This window comes from Pristiophorus japonicus, chromosome 3 (assembly GCF_044704955.1).
Source record: "Pristiophorus japonicus isolate sPriJap1 chromosome 3, sPriJap1.hap1, whole genome shotgun sequence".
In the NCBI taxonomy this organism is placed as follows: Eukaryota; Metazoa; Chordata; class Chondrichthyes; family Pristiophoridae; genus Pristiophorus; species Pristiophorus japonicus.
Window position 1 is genome coordinate 42,146,592 of NC_091979.1, and position 19,770 is coordinate 42,166,361.

The 19,770-nt window shown below is 46.3% G+C and overlaps 1 protein-coding gene across 3 annotated transcripts in view; it reads left to right on the plus strand.

The window, feature by feature from the left end:
* cacnb4a (calcium channel, voltage-dependent, beta 4a subunit) overlaps window positions 1-19,770 on the plus strand; it is a 287,970-nt gene that overhangs the window by 162,647 nt on the left and 105,553 nt on the right. For 2 of the 3 annotated variants that reach the window (XM_070875297.1, XM_070875299.1), the window contains exons 2-4: window positions 10,551-10,670; window positions 11,657-11,779; window positions 14,187-14,323. In XM_070875297.1, the coding sequence (XP_070731398.1) occupies window positions 10,551-10,670; window positions 11,657-11,779; window positions 14,187-14,323 (380 nt within the window). The remainder of the gene's footprint in view (window positions 1-10,550; window positions 10,671-11,656; window positions 11,780-14,186; window positions 14,324-19,770) is intronic. The other variant, XM_070875298.1, reaches the window with a different exon arrangement.

The window sequence follows — 19,770 nt, forward strand, 5'->3', positions numbered from 1 at the left end:
CCTCCATGCTTTTGTTACCTCCAGACTCGGCTATTCCAAAGCACTTTTGGCCGGCCTCCCACCTGCCACCCTCCAATAACTTGAGCTCATCGAAAACACAGCTGCTTGTATCCTAACTCGCACCACGTCTAGTTCACACATCACTCCTGTGCTCGCTGAACTACATTGGCAACGCCACGATTTTAAAATTTTCATCCAATTGTTCAAATACCTCCATGGCCTCGCCCCTCCCTATCTCTGTAACTTCCTCCAGCCCTATTACCCTCCGAAAAAACCTCGGCACTGGCTTCGGACACAAAAAAAGCACACCCAGTCTGGTCGAACCCTGCAAAGTTAATCCTCACTAACATCTGGGGACTTGTGCCAAAATTGTAGGAACTATCCCACAGACTAGTCAAGCAACAGCCTGACATAGTCATACTCACAGAATTATACCAATGTCCCAGATTCCTCTATCACTATCCCTGGGTATGTTCTGTCCTATCAGCAAGACAGACCCACCAGAGGTGGCGGTGCAGTGGTATACAGTTGGGAGGGAGTGGCCGTGGGAGTCCTGAACATTCACTCTGGACCCCGTGAAGTCTCATGGCTTCAGGTCAAACATGCGCAAGGAAACCTGCTGATTAGCACCTACCGCGCCCCCCTCCCCTTCAGCTGATGATTCAGTACTCCTCCATGTTGAACACCGCTTGGAAAAAGCACTGAGGGTAGCAAGGGCACAGAATGTACTCTGGGTGGGGGACTTCAATGTCCATCACCAAGATTAGCTCAGTAGCACCACTACTGACCGAGCTGATCGAGTCCTGAAGGAAATAGCTGCCAGACTGGGCCTGTGGCAGGTTGTGAGGGAACCAACACAAGGGAAAAACCTACTTGACCTCGTCCTCACCAATCTACCTGTCGCAGATGCATCTGTCCATGACAGTGTTAGTAGCAGTGACCACCGCACAGTCCTTGTGGATACTGTTATGTATGTAAACCTGTAATTACCATGTCTAACTACCAGAAGGCTTATCTCCTGGAGTCTCCCTTGGGAGCACCTGTACATAAGGAGGCCTCACAGGCTGGAGAGGCACTTTGAGATCTGTAATAAAGGACTACGGTCACACTTACTTTGAGCTTGCAGTATCGAGTCTGACTTCTTATCCAAGACATAACAACTGGCAACGAGATACAGATGACGAACCCCAATGCAACAATGCAGAGAACTGTGGGCATTCTGGAGAAATTTTCGGAGGGAGATGATTGGGAAACATTCGTGGAGAGACTTGACAAATACTTTGTGGCCAACAAGCTGGAAGGAGAAGGGAACACTGCCAAACGAAGAGCGATCCTCCTCACCGTTTGCGGGGCACCAACATATGGCCTCATGAAAAACCTGCTTGCTCCAACAAAACCCACAGACAAGTCATACGATGAGTTGTGCACACTGGTCCGGGAGCATCTAAACCCGAAGGGAAGCATTCTGATGGCGAGGTATCGGTTCTACACCTGCAAGAGATCTGAAGGCCAGGAAGTGGCGAGCTATGTCGCCGAGCTATGGCGCCTTGCAGGACATTGCGAATTTGAAGGACACTTGGAGCATATGCTCAGGGACTTCTTTGTACTTCGCATTGGCCATGAAGTAATACTTCGCAAACTTTTGACTGTAGAGACCCCAACCTTGAGTAAAGCCATAGCGATAGCCCAGGCGTTTATCTCCACCAGTGCCAATACTAAACAAATCTCTCAGCACACTAGTGCTGCTGCAAGCACTGTGAACAAAGTAATGTTGTTTTCAAATCGAAATGTACATGGCAGGACTGACACGCCTGTAGCTGCACGTCCGCAGATGACTCAGAGTCCGCCATCAAGAGTGGTGAGTACAAGGCAATTAACACCTTGTTTGCACTGCGGGGGTTCAGGCCGCTTCAAAAGATACGTTTGCAAGGGCTGTGGAACAATGGGACACCTCCAACGTATGTGCAGGCAAGCTTCAAACCCTGCTAATCCTGCAAACCACCATGTTGCAGAGGAGGACAGATCCACGGTTGATCATGACGAACCAGAGCCTCAGACTGAGGAGGCAGAGGTATATGGGGTGCATACATTTACCAGAAAGTGTCACCCGGTAATGCTGAAGGTTGAACCAAATGGACTTCCGGTGTCCATGGAGCTGGACATGGGTGCAATCCAGTTCATAATGAGTAAAAAGACTTTCGATAAGTTGTGGTGCAACAAGGCTTCAAGGCCAGTCCTGACTCCCATTCATACCAAACTTAGAACGTACACAAAGGAACTGATTCCCGTAATTGGCAGTGCTATCGTAAAGGTCTCCTACGATGGAGCGGTGCATGAGTTACCACTCTGGTTGGTACCGGGCGATGGTCCCATGCTGTTCGGCAGGAGCTGGCTGGGAAAGATACGCTGGAACTGGGACAACGCCCGCGCGCTTTCGTCAGTCGATGACACCTCATGTGCCCAGGTCCTAAGCAAGTTCCCCTCACTGTTCGAACCAGGCGTCAGGAAGTTCCAAGGAGCAAAAGTGCAATCCATTTGATTCCGGGGGCGCGGCCCATCCATCACAAGGCGAGAGTGGTACCTTACATGATGAGAAAGAGGGTGGAGATCGAGCTGGACAGGCTGCAACGAGAGGGCATCATTTCGCCGATAGAATTCAACGAATGGGCCAGTCCAATTGTACCAGTCCTCAAGGGAGACGGCACCGTCAGAATCTGTGGTGATTACAAAGTCACTATCAGTCGTTTCTCACTGCAGAATCAATACCCGCTACCAAAGGCAGATGACCTATTTGCGATGCTGGCAGGAGGGAAAACGTTCACGAAGCTGGATTTGACCTCGGCCTACATGATGCAGGAGCTGGAGGAATCTTCGAAAGGCCTCACCTGCATCAACACACACAAAGGTCTTTTCGTTTACAATAGATGCCCGTTTGGGATTCGATCGGCCGTGGCGATATTCCAGAGGAACATGGAAAGAGGAACATGCTGGAGTCGGTCCCGCGCACCGTAGTCTTCCAGGACGACATCTTGGTTACAGGTCGGGACACCGTCGGGCACCTGCAGAACCCGGAGGAGATTCTTCGTCGGCTTAATCGTGTGGGGCTCAGGCTAAAATGCTCGAAGTGCATTTTCCTGGCCCTGAAGTAAAGTTCCTGGGGAGAAAAATCACAATGGATGGTATCAGGCCCGCCGATTTGAAGGCGGAGGCAATTAAAAACGCACCAAGACCACAGAACGTGACAGAGCTGCTGTCGTTTCTCGGACTCCTGAACTATTTTGGAAACTTCTTACCAGGTCTTAAACATTGTTAGAACCCCTGCACTCTTTACTGCGTAAAGGAGATGAATGGGTATGGGGTAAAAGCCAAGAAAATGCCTTTGAGAAAGCTACGAAGCTGTTCTGTTCAAACAAATTGCTTGTGTTGTTCGATCCATGGAAACGTTTGATACTAGCATGTGATGCATCGTCGTACGGGGTCGGGTGTGTATTGCAACAAGTTAATGAATTTGGGAAATTGCAACCAGTTGCTTATGCATCCAGAAGTCTATCTAAGGCCAAGAGGGCCTACAGTATGATCGAAAAAGAAGCGTTAGCGTGTGCTTACCGGGTAAAGAAAATGCATCAATATCCCTTAGAAGATGAGAAGGGGGATTTAATAATGGGAAATGTGGAAATGGCTGAGACCTTAAACAATTATTTTGCTTCAGTCTTCAAAGTGGAAGACACAAAAACCATGCCAAAAATTGCTGGTCACGGGAATGTGGGAAGGGGGACCTTGAGACATTCACTATCACTAGGGAGGTAGTGCTGGTCAGGCTAATGGATCTCAAGGTAGACAAGTCCCCTGGTCCTGATGAAATGCATCCCAGGGTATTAAAAGAGATGGCGGAAGTTATTGCAGATGCATTCGTTATAATCTACCAAAATTCTCTAGACTCTGGGAGGTACCAGCGGATTGGAAAGCAGCTAATGTAACGCCTCTGTTTAAAAAAGGGGCCAGACAAAAGACAGATAACTATAGGCCGGTTAGTTTAACATCTGTAGTGGGGAAAATGCTTGAAGCTATCATTAAGGAAGAAATAGCGGGACATCTAGATAGGAATAGTGCAATCAAGCAGACGCAACATGGATTCATGAAGGGGAAATCATGTTTAACTAATTTACTGGAATTCTTTGAGGATATAACGAGCATGGTGGATAGAGGTGTACCGATGGATGTGGTGTATTTAGATTTCCAAAAGGCATTCGATAAGGTGCCACACAAAAGGTTACTGCAGAAGATAAAGGTACGCGAAGTCAGAGGAAATGTATTAGCATGGATCGAGAATTGGCTGGCTAACGGAAAGCAGAGAGTCGAGATAAATGGGTCCTTTTCGGGTTGGATATCGGTGGTTAGTGGTGTGCCACAGGGATCGGTGCTGGGACCACAACTGTTTACAATATACATAGATGACCTGGAAGAGGGGACAGAGTGTAGTGTAACAAAATTTACAGATGACACAAAGATTAGTGGGAAAGCAGATTGTGTAGAGGACACAGAGAGGCTGCAAAGAGATTTAGATAGGTTAAGCGAATGGACTAAGGTTTGGCAGATGGAATACAATGTCGGAAAATGTGAGGTCATCCACCTTGGAAAAAAAAACAGTAAAAGAGAATATTATTTGAATGAGGAGAAATTACAACATGCTGCGGTGCAGAGGGACCAGGGGGTCCTTGTGCATGAATCCCAAAAAGTTAGTTTGCAGGTGCAGCAGGTAATCCGTAAGGCAAACGGAATGTTGGCCTTCATTCCGAGAGGGATGGAGTACAAAAGCAGGGAGGTCCTGCTGCAACTGTACAGGGTATTGGTGAGGCCGCACCTGGAGTACTGCGTGCAGTTTTGGTCACCTTACTTAAGGAAGGATATACTGGCTTTGGAGGGGGTACAGAGACGATTCACTAGGCTGATTCCGGAGATGAAAGGGTTACCTTATGATGATAGATTGAGTAGACTGGGTCTTTACTCGTTGGAGTTCAGAAGGATGAGGGGTGATCTTATAGAAACATTTAAAATAATGAAAGGGATAGACAAGATAGAGGCAGAGAGGTTGTTTCCACTGGTCGGGGAGACTAGAACTAGGGGACACAGCCTCAAAATACAGGGGAGCCAATTTAAAACCGAGTTGAGAAGGATTTTCTTCTCCCAGAGGGTTGTGAATCTGTGGAATTCTCTGCCCGGGGAAGCAGTTGAGGCTAGCTCATTGAATGTGTTCAAATCACCGATAGATAGATTTTTAACCAATAAGGGAATTAAGGGTTATGGGGAGCGGGCGGGTAAGTGGAGCTGAGTCCACGGCCAGATCAGCCATGATCTTATTGAATGGCGGAGCAGGCTCGAGGGGCTAGATGGCCTACTCCTGTTCCTAATTCTTATGTTCTTATGTTATCTGCTCAGGCTCAAATTTGAATTGGAAACCAAACATAAGCATCTTATATCCCTCTTTTCTGAAAATAAGGGGATAAATACAAATGCATCGGCCTGCATCAAGAGATGGGCGCTCACGTCCGCATACAACTATGCCATCCGCCACAGGCCAGGCATAAAAAACTGTGCCGATGCTCTCAGTAGGCTACCATTGCCCATCACCGGGGTGGAGATGGCACAGCCCGCAGATTTAGTTATGGTAATGGAAGCATTCAAGAGTGAGCAACCACCTGTTACCGCCTGACAGATTAGAACCTGGACGAGCCAGGACCCCTTACTGTCCTTAGTAAAAACCTGTTTGCTCCACGAGAGTTGGTCTAGTGCCCCGTTAGAGATGCAGGAAGAAATAAAGCCGTACCAGCGGCGCAAAAATGAAATGTCTATACAGGCAGACTGCCTCCTATGGAATAATCAGATAGATGTGCCAAAAAAAGGCAGAGACACTTTCATTAGTGTTCTCCACAGTACCCACCCAGGTATTGTAATGATGAAAGCGAGAGCCAGATCCCACGTGTGGTGGCCCGGTATTGATGCAGACTGAGAGTCCTGCGTGCACAAATATAATACATGTTCACAGTTAAGCAATGCACCCAGGGAGGCACCACTAAGTTTATGGTATTGGCCCTCCAAACCGTGGTCTAGGGTTCATGTCGACTATGCAGGCCCATTCTTGTGAAAAATGTTTTAGCGGTTGTAGATGCGTACTCCAAGTGGATTGAATGTGTGATAATGTCGGCAAGCATGTCCGCTGCCACCATTGAAAGCCTACGGGCCATGTTTGCCACGCACGGCCTGCCTGATGTCCGTGTAAGTGTCAATGGGCCATGCATTACCAGTGCCGAATTCAAGGAATTCATGACCTGCAATGGGGTCAAACGTGTCATGTCTGCCCTGTTTAAGCCAGCGTCCAACAGTCAGGCAGAACGAGCAGTTCAAACAATCAAGCAGCGCTTGAAAAGGGTAACTGAAGGCTCACTGTGGACTCGCTTATCCCGAGTCCTGATTAGTTACCGCACAATACCCCACTCGCTCACCGGGGTACCTCTCGCTGAACTGCTCATGAAAAGGGCACTTAAGACAAGGCTGTTGTTAGTCCACCCTGATCTACACGAACAGATAGAGAGCAGGCGGCTTCAACAGAATACCTATCATGATCGCGCAAATGTGTCATGCGAAATTGAAGTAAATGATCCTGTATTTGTGTTGAACTATGGACAAGTTCCCAAGTGGATTGCTGGCACTGTTTTGGCCAAAGAGGGGAGTAGGGTGTTTGTGGTCAAACTCACAAATGGACTCACTTGCAGGAAACACTTGGACCAAACCAAACTCAGACTTATGGACCATCCAGAACGACCCACAATAGACTCTACCTTTTTCGATCCTCCAACACACAAGTGGCAACCGACCCAGCGGTTGACCACGAAACAAAACCCATCACCCGCAGCAGCCCAGCAAGCCTCACCACCCCCACCAATCCAGCAAGGCCAGCTGCGCAGCAGCCCAGAGAAGGCTCAACAAACGACTCATCGACACCAGCATTTGCACCGAGACGATCAACCAGGGAAAGGAAGGCCCCAGATCGACTCACATTGTAAACAGTTACACTGTTGATTTTGAGGACTTTGAGGGGGAGTATTGTTATGTATGTAAACCTGTAATTACCGTCTAACCACCAGAAGGCTTATCCCCTGGAGTCCCATCCCACAATCCCTTGGGAGCACCTGTATATAAGGAGGCCTCACAGGCTGGAGAGGCACTCTGAGATCTGTAATAAAGGATTACGGTCACATTTAATTTGAGCTTGCAGTATCTAGTCTGATTCCTTATCCAAGACATAACAGATACAAAGTCCCGTCCTCACACTGAGGATAACCTCCATTGTGTTGTGTGGCACTCATCATAGGCGGTCTCTCGAAACAAGGATGACTTGCTTCCACGCCAGAAAAGGATGAGTTCACAGGTGTTTCGAATGAAGAACCCGAACTACATCCTCAAGGGTGGAAGATGCCTGTGTGTGGATTTTTTTAACGTGTGGTGGCCGTTGCACACCAGCCACCACACGGGCTTGACAGAGCTAGGTCTTGGTCCAGAGGCAAGGATTACCCAAGACGACTGGAGACCAGCTCTGCTGCATGGACCTAGTGCGCACACACATCGCAGTGTGGGCTGGCCTGTGCTGCCCCTGGCCCCGAACTCACGCCTCGCCTGGGCCCTGATCACATCCCTCCACAATCTCTCGCCACTCCTTTGCCCCGACCTTGCCGTTCCTGCTGTATCTGCCCACACTCCAATCACCGACCTGGACCTTGATGACATCACTCTTTGCTGCCGTCGTCCTCCTGCACCAGCTCGCGCTGCTCCCTGGAGTGGTTTGCCTCCACGCTGGTGCCAGGGCCGCTCACCTCCACTCCTTTTATGGCTCCGACCTGCCGCTGGTGTCCTTGCGCTCCACCACCGTGCTAAATGGGATTGATTCAGAATAAATCTAGCAGCTCAAAACCGGGCATCCATAAGGCTCTGTGGGCCATCAACAGCAGCAGAATTGTATTCCACCACAATCTGAATCATCTTGACCCGGCATATCGCTCACTCTACCATTACCATCAAGCTATGCAACAAACCCTGGTTCAATGAGGAGTGTAGAAGAGCATGCCAGGAGCAGCACCAGCACTGAAGTATGAAGTGCCAAACTGGTGAAGCTGCAACACTGGATGACATTCATGTTAAACAGCGGAAACAGCATTCTATTTACAGAGCTAAGCGATCCCACAACCAACAGATCAGATCAAAGCTCTGCTACTCACGGAACAAACTTGCTGATACTCTCCACTTGCCTGGATGAGTGCAGCTCCGACAAAGCAGCCCGCTTGATTGGCACCCCATCCACCACCTTAAACATTCACTCCATCCATCACCGGCGCACTGTGACTGTAGAGTGTACCATCTACAAGATGCCCTGCAGCAACTCACCAAGGCTTCCTTGACAGCATCTTCCAAACTTGTGACCTCTAACATCTAGAGGGACAAGGGCAGCTAACTCATGGGAACACTATTACCTGCAAGCTCCTCTCCAAGACGCACACCATCCTGACTTGGAAATATATCACTGTTCCTTCATCGTCGCTAGGTCAAAATCCTGGAATTCCCTCCCTATCAGCACTGTGGGAGTACCTTCACACACGGACTGCAGCGGTTCAAGAAGGCAGCTCACCACCACCTTCTCAAGGGCAGTTAGGGATGGGCAATTAGTGCTGGCCTTGCGACACCCACATCCCAGGAACAAATAAAAATAAAAACCTTCTGTTCCTCCAATCCTGGCCTCTTGTACGTCCCTGATTTCCTTCACCCCACCATTGGTAGCCATGTTTTTAGCTGCTTCGGCCCTAAGCTCTGGAACTCGCTCCCTCAACCTTGCTGCCTTTCAACCTCTCTCTCCTCATTTAAGACGCTGCTTAAAACCTACTTCACCTAACATCTCTTTGTGTGGCTTGGTGTCAAATTTGTCTGATAATGCTCCTGTGAAGTGTGCCTTGGGACGTTTTATTATGTTAAAAGCTGTGTATGAAGCAAATTGAAATTGTTGCAAATTACTTTGTGCTAAAGCTTTCTTTTACACAGACTCAGTTTGAAGTATTTTATACCCCAAATTGCTGTATAATGGATTGTGAAAATTCAGTTACACTCTTAAAGGAATACCATCTTTATGGGAAAAATGTCTAATTTTTTTTTGTTTGGAGACCCAACAAAGCATTGTTTTGTTTAGGATGACATAACTAGAACATAAGCAACAGATAATGGATTTTGACCTGATTTACATCATCATGTCTTGTTTAAAAAAATTGTTTGCCAAATGCTTTTTCAGAAAATGGTGCACGCTAACTGGAATACGTTGTAAATAAATCATGGCTGACCAGTATATTTATTAAATACATTCTCTTAACTCTGATAAGTATCTCAATAGGTAATAGTCCTGTGGCTTCTGGGACTCAACTACTAAACTAAGATTTGGGGAAATGTGGGTCGGTAGGTTAGAGATTAACATCAAAATGTCTAATAATCTCACGTTTAATGTTTTCAACATCTCTGATTATTAACCTTCTCCCATCACCTCATTCCTCCCTCTATCCTATTGGGATCTTGAGCATCATATAAAGTGGAATTTTCTCATATTCAATGTTCCTTTAAAATATTGGATGCACGTTGTAGACAGAACGTTCGTGGGCCTAGAATTTGGCCTCCTTCGCGCCTCCCGTTATCGCCGCCAGGGGGCGATAATGCGGTGTTTGCCGGGTTCCGACTGGGCACAGCGATAACATTGACTCCCTCCATATTTGGCAGAAGGTTTGTGGCAGCGTTGCGGCATTGCGCCCCGATCTCCTTCGCCCGGAGATCGTGACATCGTTGGCGTGCGTATCGCCCCGGACCCGAACTTGCGTTCCGCCCCCTGCAGCATCGCCGGGCTAAAACACTGGCAGCTGCAGGAGGTGTCCATCGGGAGGCTTGACGCTTTGGCGGGAGGGGGGGGGGGCGATACTTCATCATCATCATAGGCACTTAAAGGCGAGGTGGTGGCAGCAAGTACATTTTGGCTAGTTTTGTTTGCCCGCGATCGATCAGCCCGGCACTCTGCTTCAGTGCATTGGGCTGATCGGGCGGGATCACAGCTGACAGCTGGGAGAAGGTAAGTTTTTTCTTTACAGAGCCTACAGCGATGGCCCTTCCCTTTAAGGGAGGGAAGGAGCCTTTCAACATGGCACACTGCACGGCCCAGTGTAGCCCCGCCCACTGCCGATTGCTCCAGGAAGGAAGTAGAACGCCTGATTTAACGCTCCACTTCCTTCCTGGAATGCTATCCTCAAATTGTTTTGAAGTAGAAAGTAGAAAAGTAGAAAAAGATAGGCGCTCCCGAATTTCTCCCCTCGGTCTTTTAAAAAAGCACAATGTAAATTGTGGGATTAAAATATAAACTCAGGCTATCTTGCTATAAAATGACTGATTTAAAAAAAAATCATGCCATAGAATCACTTTCCTTGTGAGGTGCTTGAGTTCGGAGTTAATTTTTTATCGTCTGATTTTTATTGCAGGGTTCAGCAGATTCTTACACTAGCAGGCCATCCGATTCTGATGTTTCCCTGGAGGAGGATCGTGACGGGGTTCGTCGCGAATCAGAGCAACAAGCAGCAGTACAACTTGAAAGAGCCAAAGTAAGGGGAATACTGATTCTGGCAGAGGCCAACCTGCTTTAGATAAAGCAAGGGACAAGAACAAAAAGGGCTCCAGCATGATTTTTTATTAAAAATAATTTTGCTAAGTGTTATCCTTAGACTTGTGGAATTGGAACCTTTAAAATGTAACAGAAATAGAAGCTCACGTTTGAGATCAAAATTTTAAAAAGTTGACTTCCAATGTGTTTTGTGCTTCCCTGGTAGTTAAACAGGTAAATGCAACTTCTGGACCATCACTCAGATCAGGATAGTTGATGCTAGTTTTGTGCTGAGTCAGTAGTTCTCAAACTGTGGCTGTGGTGGAGACATTACGAACATAGAAAATTGTCAGGCAGGAAAAGACCAGCTGGTCCATCAAGCTTGTCCCACCCCATGATGGCCATGGCATCATGGCTAAACACTTGTTTTCGAGGAAACTCACCATACTCATTATTTTTTCTCTCTCTTAATCCCATCTTTCTTTCCCTCTCTTTATTTTGCTTTCCGCACATGATTTGACATGGAATTAACGATTCTAACTTGCTCTTCCTGGTTCAGACTCTGTGTGCCTCATTAAGAATTCTTCAATTTGATTGGTTAGGAGATACACAGTTTCACACAGCTCTCACCTGTAGGGGGCGCTGCACCAAAACAGATTTCCAATCACCGCAAGTTCCAATGCAAAAGCCCATAGAAAGGCTGTGGGCAAGTGCCAGTGTAATGAACAGCTGACGCCATTCCATCACTGCTGACCACAAAACACCGGCCATTGTGTCTGAATTCATAGTCAGTGCTCAACCTGATGTCAGAGCAAAGCAGAGTCGGGCTGGGCCTTAATACCCAATATATACTACACATAATTAGTGTTACTGCAAAACCTCAACTGCTTTGAACTGACTCTAAATTTGAGACCATGGGTTATCTTTACCCTGTAGGATGAGTAGTGTAAATGTACCCTAATGCTCACTCAGTGTTTTATTTTCCAGACCAAACCGGTTGCATTTGCCGTAAGAACAAATGTTACTTACTGTGGCGCTCTGGATGAAGATGTACCAGTCCCAGGAACTGCCATCTCTTTTGATGCCAAAGACTTTCTACATATTAAGGAAGTAAGCTTCATTAACACAAAATGCATTCTGCCATCCATGGGTAGCTAAGCAGCATTATTCCCAACCACCGACAATTTTTATGATCAGAGATCAGTGAAAATGCCGTACATTCTTAGACTAGTTGGGGTTAGGATCAATAACTGAATGATGAAAACGAGTGGGGTTGTACTGCTGTTAGTGCTGAAACCCAGTCTGGATGAACACACTTCAGAGTGGTATGAAGCCAGTTGCTCTCACTCTGGAGTGTGTGAAATAGAAAGGAGCTGAGGCAAACAAAAACAATGACATCCTTGCTCCACCATGTATTATACCAGACTGGTACCAACAGGTGAGGAAATAGGTTGTGTGACAATGAACCAGATCTGGGTGGAAGTGAAAAAGTTTATTTTAAATCCCATGACTAAATGACATAATCAAGCTTTGTGAATTGAATTTCTAGACTGCTGACTACAAAGTTACAGCATACAGTTTAAACATGCTTCTTCATTATGAATATAATTTCCATAGTTTCAATACTTCAAAGTTTAAATGCCAACCAGTGAGTTTAAATCAATTTTCAGCACAAATTGTGTGCCGTATTCTCTCTTCTTCGCCTCATATTGCTGGCATTGCATGACGGTTGCAGCACGCCACTTGAGGAATAATTTCAATTACTGACACACACGACTTTGGTTTTATTTGTGGGTACAGACTGTCCTCAGTCTTTGCACTGTTCATTTTATCAGTTAAGAGCTGTATACAACTGACAAACATAAGTTATTGCTGCTCCCCAAATACACCATTTAGGAACATGCTCATAATGAGGATGATTCAAGAATGATCAGAGGTTCTTAATAGGCGCCTGAGTCTATTTTTTGGGAGAAGGGGTGGGCAGGAGGTTCCTGCACTGCAGTACTAGAGGGGGACTGACTTTTTATTCCTATTGTGTTATATCAGTTCATTTCCGCCAATGGCAACTTCGGCCAAACCCATAAAAGACCGTCACCTCGACATTCCACCTCAACAGCCATCAAGCAAGTCAAGCTTTGAAAGTCTCCTTTTGCGATGCAGAGGTAAACCATGCCAAGAAACCCTCCTATTTAGGAGTCGCGCTTGATCGCACCCTGTCATACAGACAACATCTCCAGAACCTTGGGAAGAAACTAAAGAGTAGGATCAGCTTGATCCAGAAACTGGCCGGATCCACATGGGGAGCAGATGATTAAACCTCTCCGTACAGCAGCACTCGCCCTGGTGTACTCTGCAGCCGAGTAATGCTCTCCAGCACGGCTATCAAGCCCGCATGTCAAATCCGTTGATGTCCAGCTGAATTCTACTTTGAGAATTACCACCATTACGCTTTTATCGACACCAACACCTTAGCTGCCCGTGCTTGTAAACATCGCATCACCACACCTACGCCGTGAATATACAGTCTCCAGAGAATACAACTGCTACGCCAACAAAGACATGCCGATCCAGGCCGACTTGACAACCTAGCACCAATCTGTCTCAAATCCAGAAGGCCATTTTGGACCATCGCTGAAGGCCTTCACTGAGCTCCCCTCAGCCTTGATGACCGATGAAATGCTTGGAAGAACTGCGACATAAAGGAAAGGATTCCTTATAGAGGACCCCACAATTCAACCTGAAGGATCAAAGCTTCCTCGCAAACAGTGGACAACCATGAACCGCCTCAGAACTGGTCATGGTAGATGCTGCCACCTTCTCCACAGATGAAAGATTAAAGCTTCTTCATCGTGCGACTGTGGAGCTCCTAATCAGATCCTGGAGCACATTATTGAGCACTGCCGCAGCTTGCAAGATATCCACACTGTTACACCGGAAGCTTTGGCCTGGATATCTGACTTAGATCATTGACATTTGATTTGCTTTACTACTACCACATGAAAGAAGAAGAAAAAGAAGAACAAAAAACGAAGATTTCTTTTGGATTCATTTTGGAAATATATTCAAACAAATTTAGTTATATTTACTTAATGGGAAAAATAGCTTTTCAAGCAAGATGATCCATGTGGTGTGATGCAATAACTCAAACTAATTGGATTTGTTACTCATAAGGTGCTAAAAATGGCTTTAATTTTTTCAGCTTGCTAAAGTTGCAAATTCACTTGCCACTGGCTAGTGCTAAACGGGATTTTATAATCCATAGTGACGTGATTCACTTTCGTATCAGGACCTACATCACAAGTTTAAAGCGGATCAATTTTTAACTGAAATAATAAGGTGCGTTGCTTCTATTCTGCTTTCACATTGTGTGTTGGAGCATCCTTGGTGTTCCAGAGAGTAGAGTCACTGAAGAACAAACGTAATTGAAGCGATATTATAATTCAGTTTTACTTTAACATAGTCAGTATGGTTGCTGTTGTGAAGTTGACATCTCCCAAATTTCTGTCTGTTTCAACAGAAGTACAACAATGACTGGTGGATAGGGCGACTGGTGAAAGAGGGCTGTGAAATTGGATTCATCCCAAGCCCCCTCAAACTCGAGAACATCCGAATACAACGGGAGCAGAAATCTCGACAGGGACGTTTTTACAGTGGGTAAGGACCTGGACTTTGGATCAGGATTAATGTGCAACAGACTGATTTAAGAACAAATGGAAGGGCGGGAGGGGAAGGAGGGGGAAACGATTTCCTCTTGTGTGTTATTTGCAGTGAAATCACAAAAACATTTTGCTACAAGTAACACATAGCTTTGCTGTGAAAGATCTAGCTCGCACCATCCTGTTTGTTAACTCGGGAAGGGCGTACTAACACCGCTGCTTCTTCCTGTCGGGAATTCTGGTCGAATGATAGTTGTAGCGCCATCTTGTGGTATGCAGCAGAGCTTTACAGCCTTACAGCGGATAGAAAATGTCGCTGAGATGTTGTTGCGTGTGACACTACTTTACAAACAATTAAGGAGTAAATGTCCTTGTGGGGTTCTCATGTATGTGGCGCAAGAGCTGGAATTTTTTTTTTTTTTTTTTTGAAATTCGTAGCCAATCGTTCCAATTCTTTGTCAAATCACAAACGCCAGAGGTCACCTTGCACATGCCAAGGATCACTCTGCGCCAATGCTCTTAGCCAAAAGGCCTAGAGCCACTGCACCGTTCCTGGAAGTACTGCAATACCAGGTTCGTGCCATGGAGGTGGATGGGTCAGGTTTCCAAAAAAGCAAGCATATACCTTCCTGATCCAGGGAGAACCACCCGGAGGTCATGGTGGCTACTCCCCTGTCAGGTCAGTTACGCATGATCTTAGCCAAAAGGCCGAGAAGCGCGCAAGAGCTGGAAACAATTCCCTAAATGGAAATGGTGGGTACTCTGCCTTTGCTCCAAGTTTTCGAGTAGGCCCCTTTGGGCTGGAACCTCCATCTGCCCCAAGCATGTCACGGCGGTCAATGGGGGCGTGGCAGGGGGGTGGGAATTATGCGGGCTGGCAATTTTTGCGGCCTTGGCCTGGGTAACTGCGGGCAGCTGGTAACCTGTGAGGAATGAGGCACACTGGCCTAGCCAGTGGCCTACCCGAGGTTCCAGATCTTGCAATTCAACAGCATAGCATTCGCTGCACCCAGTCCCTCCATATTGTTTACAGTGTGGCTTTTATATTACCAGCAAAGAAAATAACTTCCAACGAAGGGTCATCGACCCGAAACATTAACTCTGCTTCCTTTCCACAGATGCTGCCTGACCTGCTGAGTATTTCCAGCATTTTCTGTTTTTATCTCAGATTCCAGCATTCATGGTATTTTGCCTTTGTAAGAAAATGACTTTACTGTATTTGGCCCTGCTGGTTTTACCTTCCATTATTTAAGGGCTCCCGTCGAATTAGTCTCGTAATTTGCATAAGTGAATAATGCAATGCAGCAATTTCACTAAAGGGTTCAGTTACTCTATGTAGGGAATAATAGCCAGAATTTCCAACAGGAAGAAGCAACGGTGTCAGTACGCCCTTCCCGGGTTAACAAACAGGATGGTGCGAGCTAGATCTATTACAGCAAAGCTATGTGCTACTTGTAGCAAAATGTTTTTGTGATTTCACTGCAAATAACACATATGTGGAAATCGTTCCCCCTCCTCCCCCCCTTCCATTTCTTTTTAAATTCGATTTTACAAGATAGCCATCCCACAAGAAGTTCAGATAATACTGGAAATTTGACAGGGCACAGCTTAGGCATGTTTCTAAAACTCACTTGAACTTTGAGGTGAGGTGACAAACTGCAAGTCACTCTTATGTATCTAATAGCTTTATAGAGAACATGCAGGATGATGTATTATGCCTCGGCTCTATCGTGTTGCTGCTCATGGTCCACAAGGGTGCTTGACGTGGTTGTTGTATCCCGATGTTGCTCTGAATGAGACGCTGGTTTCCTTAAAAACAGAAAATATTGGAAAATATTCCCCATCTGTGGGGTCTGCATTATTTGTAGCCTATTTACAAAATGACTTGCACTATGGTGTGGTCATTAGGACACTTACAGTGCAAGGAACTGATTCACAATTCATACCTGTGCTTTTAGCCTTTGGTGTTGACTTACTTTTGTGCATTGGTACAAGCCTCTGAATATCCTCCCTGATGGTGGTTGTTGAGAAGACGATGCTCACCTGAAGGCAGTGTGATATTACTATCTGAAGATCCTCCCTTCTCTCTAGGGCTAACAAGGAAAGAGAATACACATTAAATGGTTGGAACTGAGAAGTGTAGAGGAACAAAGGGACCTTGGAGTGCATGTCTTCAGGAGATCCCTGAAAGTAGCAGGTCAGGTGGTTAAGGTGGTTAAGAAGGCATACGGAATGCTTGCCTTTATTGGCTGAGGCATAGAATACAAGAGCAGGGGGTTTATACTTGAACTGTATAAAACACTGGTTAGGCCACAGCTGGAGTACTGCGTGCAGTTCTGGTCACTGCATTACAGGAAGCACTAGAGAGGGTACAGAGGAGATTTACGAGGATATTGCTGGGAGTGGAGCATCTTAGCTGAGGACAGATTGGATAGGCGAGGCTTGTTCTCCTTGGAACAGAAGAGGCTGAGGGGAGACTTCATTGAGGTGAATAAAATTATGAGGGGCCTGGATATAGTGGATAGAAAGGGCCTATTTCCCTTCGCAAAGGGGTCAACAACCAGGGGGCATAAATTTAAAGTAATTGGTGGAAGGTTTAGAGGGGATTTGAGGGGTAATTTCTTCACCCAGAGAGTAGTGGGGGTTTGGAACTTACTGCCTGAAAGGGTGGTAGAGACAGAAACCCTCACCACATTTAAAAAGTACTTGGATGTACACCTGAAGTGCCATAACCTGCTGGGCTACGGACCTAGAGCTGGAAAGTGGGATTAGGCTGGATAGCTCTTGGTTGGCCAGCGCGGACAGGCTGGGCTGAAATGGCCTCCTTCCGTGCTGTAAACTTCCATGATTCTATAACCCCATCTGCAACTACCTGACTGTCAATTGAGCTTTTCTTGTGCTTGGTTGTGATGTAGTAGCCCCAGAACAGCACTATCTGTAACTGTTTGAGCATAGGCCAGGATTACAATTAGGTGGCTTTTAAACCACTTCAGAAATATGAAAGTGGCATTATCAGAATTGTCAGAATTATCGCTACAGGTACTAGCAAAGCAGTGGCAATCATATCCGCTTAAAACACATGGGGCTAGATTTTCAGTTCTGGTCATTTCGGGGCGGTAAAGTTTGCACCCGGGAACAGTTTGCACCTCAGTCAGCAAAATTCATCAGCTGAGCCCTGAGTGTGGAGTGGAGCGCTAAGAGAGGCGTTACACACCTCTCTCGGGGTGCTAGGCCAGCTGAGCAAGTGAATATCCCGAGCTAAATTACCGGCCTCAGAGTGCACTAAGAGAGGGTGAGGAACCTGAAAGAAACCCACCAAAAACATTCCCAATACATAACTTACGCCACCTCAACAAAAACCAATCGCACATACCTGAGGTCGACATTACTTACCTGACTGCAGCCGCTACAGCTTGGAATGGCAGCTTCCACAGTCGTTCCCAGCAGGGTGCTCCACAGAGTGCTACGGGTCGGACGGCAGCGGAAAATTGAGCCGGTGTCGTAACCAGAGGTTCGCCGCTTCTGGACGGTAATGCTACGTGCTCCTTCCAAACCGGCATCGAATGTCCTGGTGGGGCGCTGGAAGCTGGTCAATCGCCCAAAGTGTTTACCGCCGCCATTGCCGCCCCTGCGGGGTGTTAACCGGGGCAGCAGCAGACCAAAAATCCAGTCCATGAGATTTCACATGGAAATACGTTAAATGGTGTAAAACTGGCATAAAATGGACCAATTTGGGGGTGCAATTGGCCCCCTCCTGCTGTCCTTGCATAGGGTTCATTCCCTCTGCCCATTTTGCACTTTAAAAATGACCTTAAAAGATTTCGAAATCACATGTCTCTTCATACAAGTGAATGATTTGTTTAGTTTACTTTTATATTGTCTTGAAAATTTAAATGTTGTCACCTTGACTTCTCTTTTCTGAAGAAAACAAATCCGACTTTATTTGTGGAATAATCTTTATTGCTTGTTAGTGCCTTTTCAAACAGGATGATATTTTTTCTATGATTGCAGGGTTGAAGGTACTCTCAGTAATGCTGTTGTACAGATACTTAGCACATAAGTTAGGAAGACAATATCTAGATGCACAATAACATAATCTGCCTGGTGAAACAAATGAGATCTCTTGTTTTACGAACTGGTTATCGTGATCCTTGCATGTGCAGTTCTCCATATTTCCGAAAGGCAGACTGTTTAACACTTTGGTAAAACGAGGTCAGATAAGGATCTAAAAGCTACTTTATTTTACAGACAGTAAGCGAACTTACTGATGAACAGTTATAACAGATTTCATCTCAATTTAATTCATTTCCATCACTCCTCATCATAAATAAAACATCGCAATGTTCTAGTCAGTGGGCTAAATATCACTCACCTCCTGTCAGACCTATCTCTGAAATGGACTAAGGCCTGCTCCAGGTCTAGTTGGCTTTTTTCTCTCAGCAGAATTTACCAATGGCCTCAACATATATCTCGTGTTCTTTTTTGGCTTCCTGGGACAGGAGGTTTGACCAGTTTGACCCCTGACTCCTTTCCTGTCTGGGAGATGGCCATTAGAGTTTCCACTTAAGCCTGCTAGTGCCCTTCGCAGATGGGCTGGGGCGGGGGGGAAGGTTCCCTTGAAGCTAGCTCCTGCAAAGATCAGAAAGAAGATACATTCTAACCTCCAAGGTGTGATTGTTTGCTGTGGTGCTTTAAAAATAAATCTCCAATATCTGAGGCAATCTGAATCGATATTCCATTTGACTTCAGATCCATATCCCCAGCATGTCACAGTCCTGCACCGCTAATGCTTGGAAACAAACTTTAACTTAAAAGCACCTTTTAATATAACTTGCATAAAGCTTCCTCACATCCTCCTCCATTTTATGGTAAAATGGTCAGAAGACAATAGTGGGGCTAAGGGTTCTATGTAGTCATGTGTATGGCGAGCTGGGGAGGGCTAGCAAGTTGCTTCCCTGACGAGGCTTAGTGAACCAGTTGAATTTATAGAACAAGAACATAAGAAATAGGAGCAGAAGTAGGACATTAGGCCCCTCGAGCCTGCTCCGCCATTTAATAAGATCATAGCTGATCTGATCTTGGGATCACTTCCCTGCCTGTTCCCAATGCAGCAACTTTCATAGTCATTTTGGTTTTGTTGCCAGCTCACAAATAACCATTGACTTGTCCTGGTGAGATGCTGAATCCACAGTCCCTGGGTTACTAGTCCACTACCTTCGGGACTTCCACTGGCCACTGTTCCCACTCAACTGCGGAGCCCCTGGCGAGCACGTGGTGTGCACAATGGCTGAGGCCACCCTGACCTCCTCCTTTCAATAAGTGGACCTCTGGCCATCCCAATGCCTGCACTCAGTCAGGAGCTAATACCTGGGAGAGGGAAACATTACCTCAAATCTCTCACCATCTCACCGAAGGGCGCTGCTCAGTGCCGAGCTTACGGCTCAC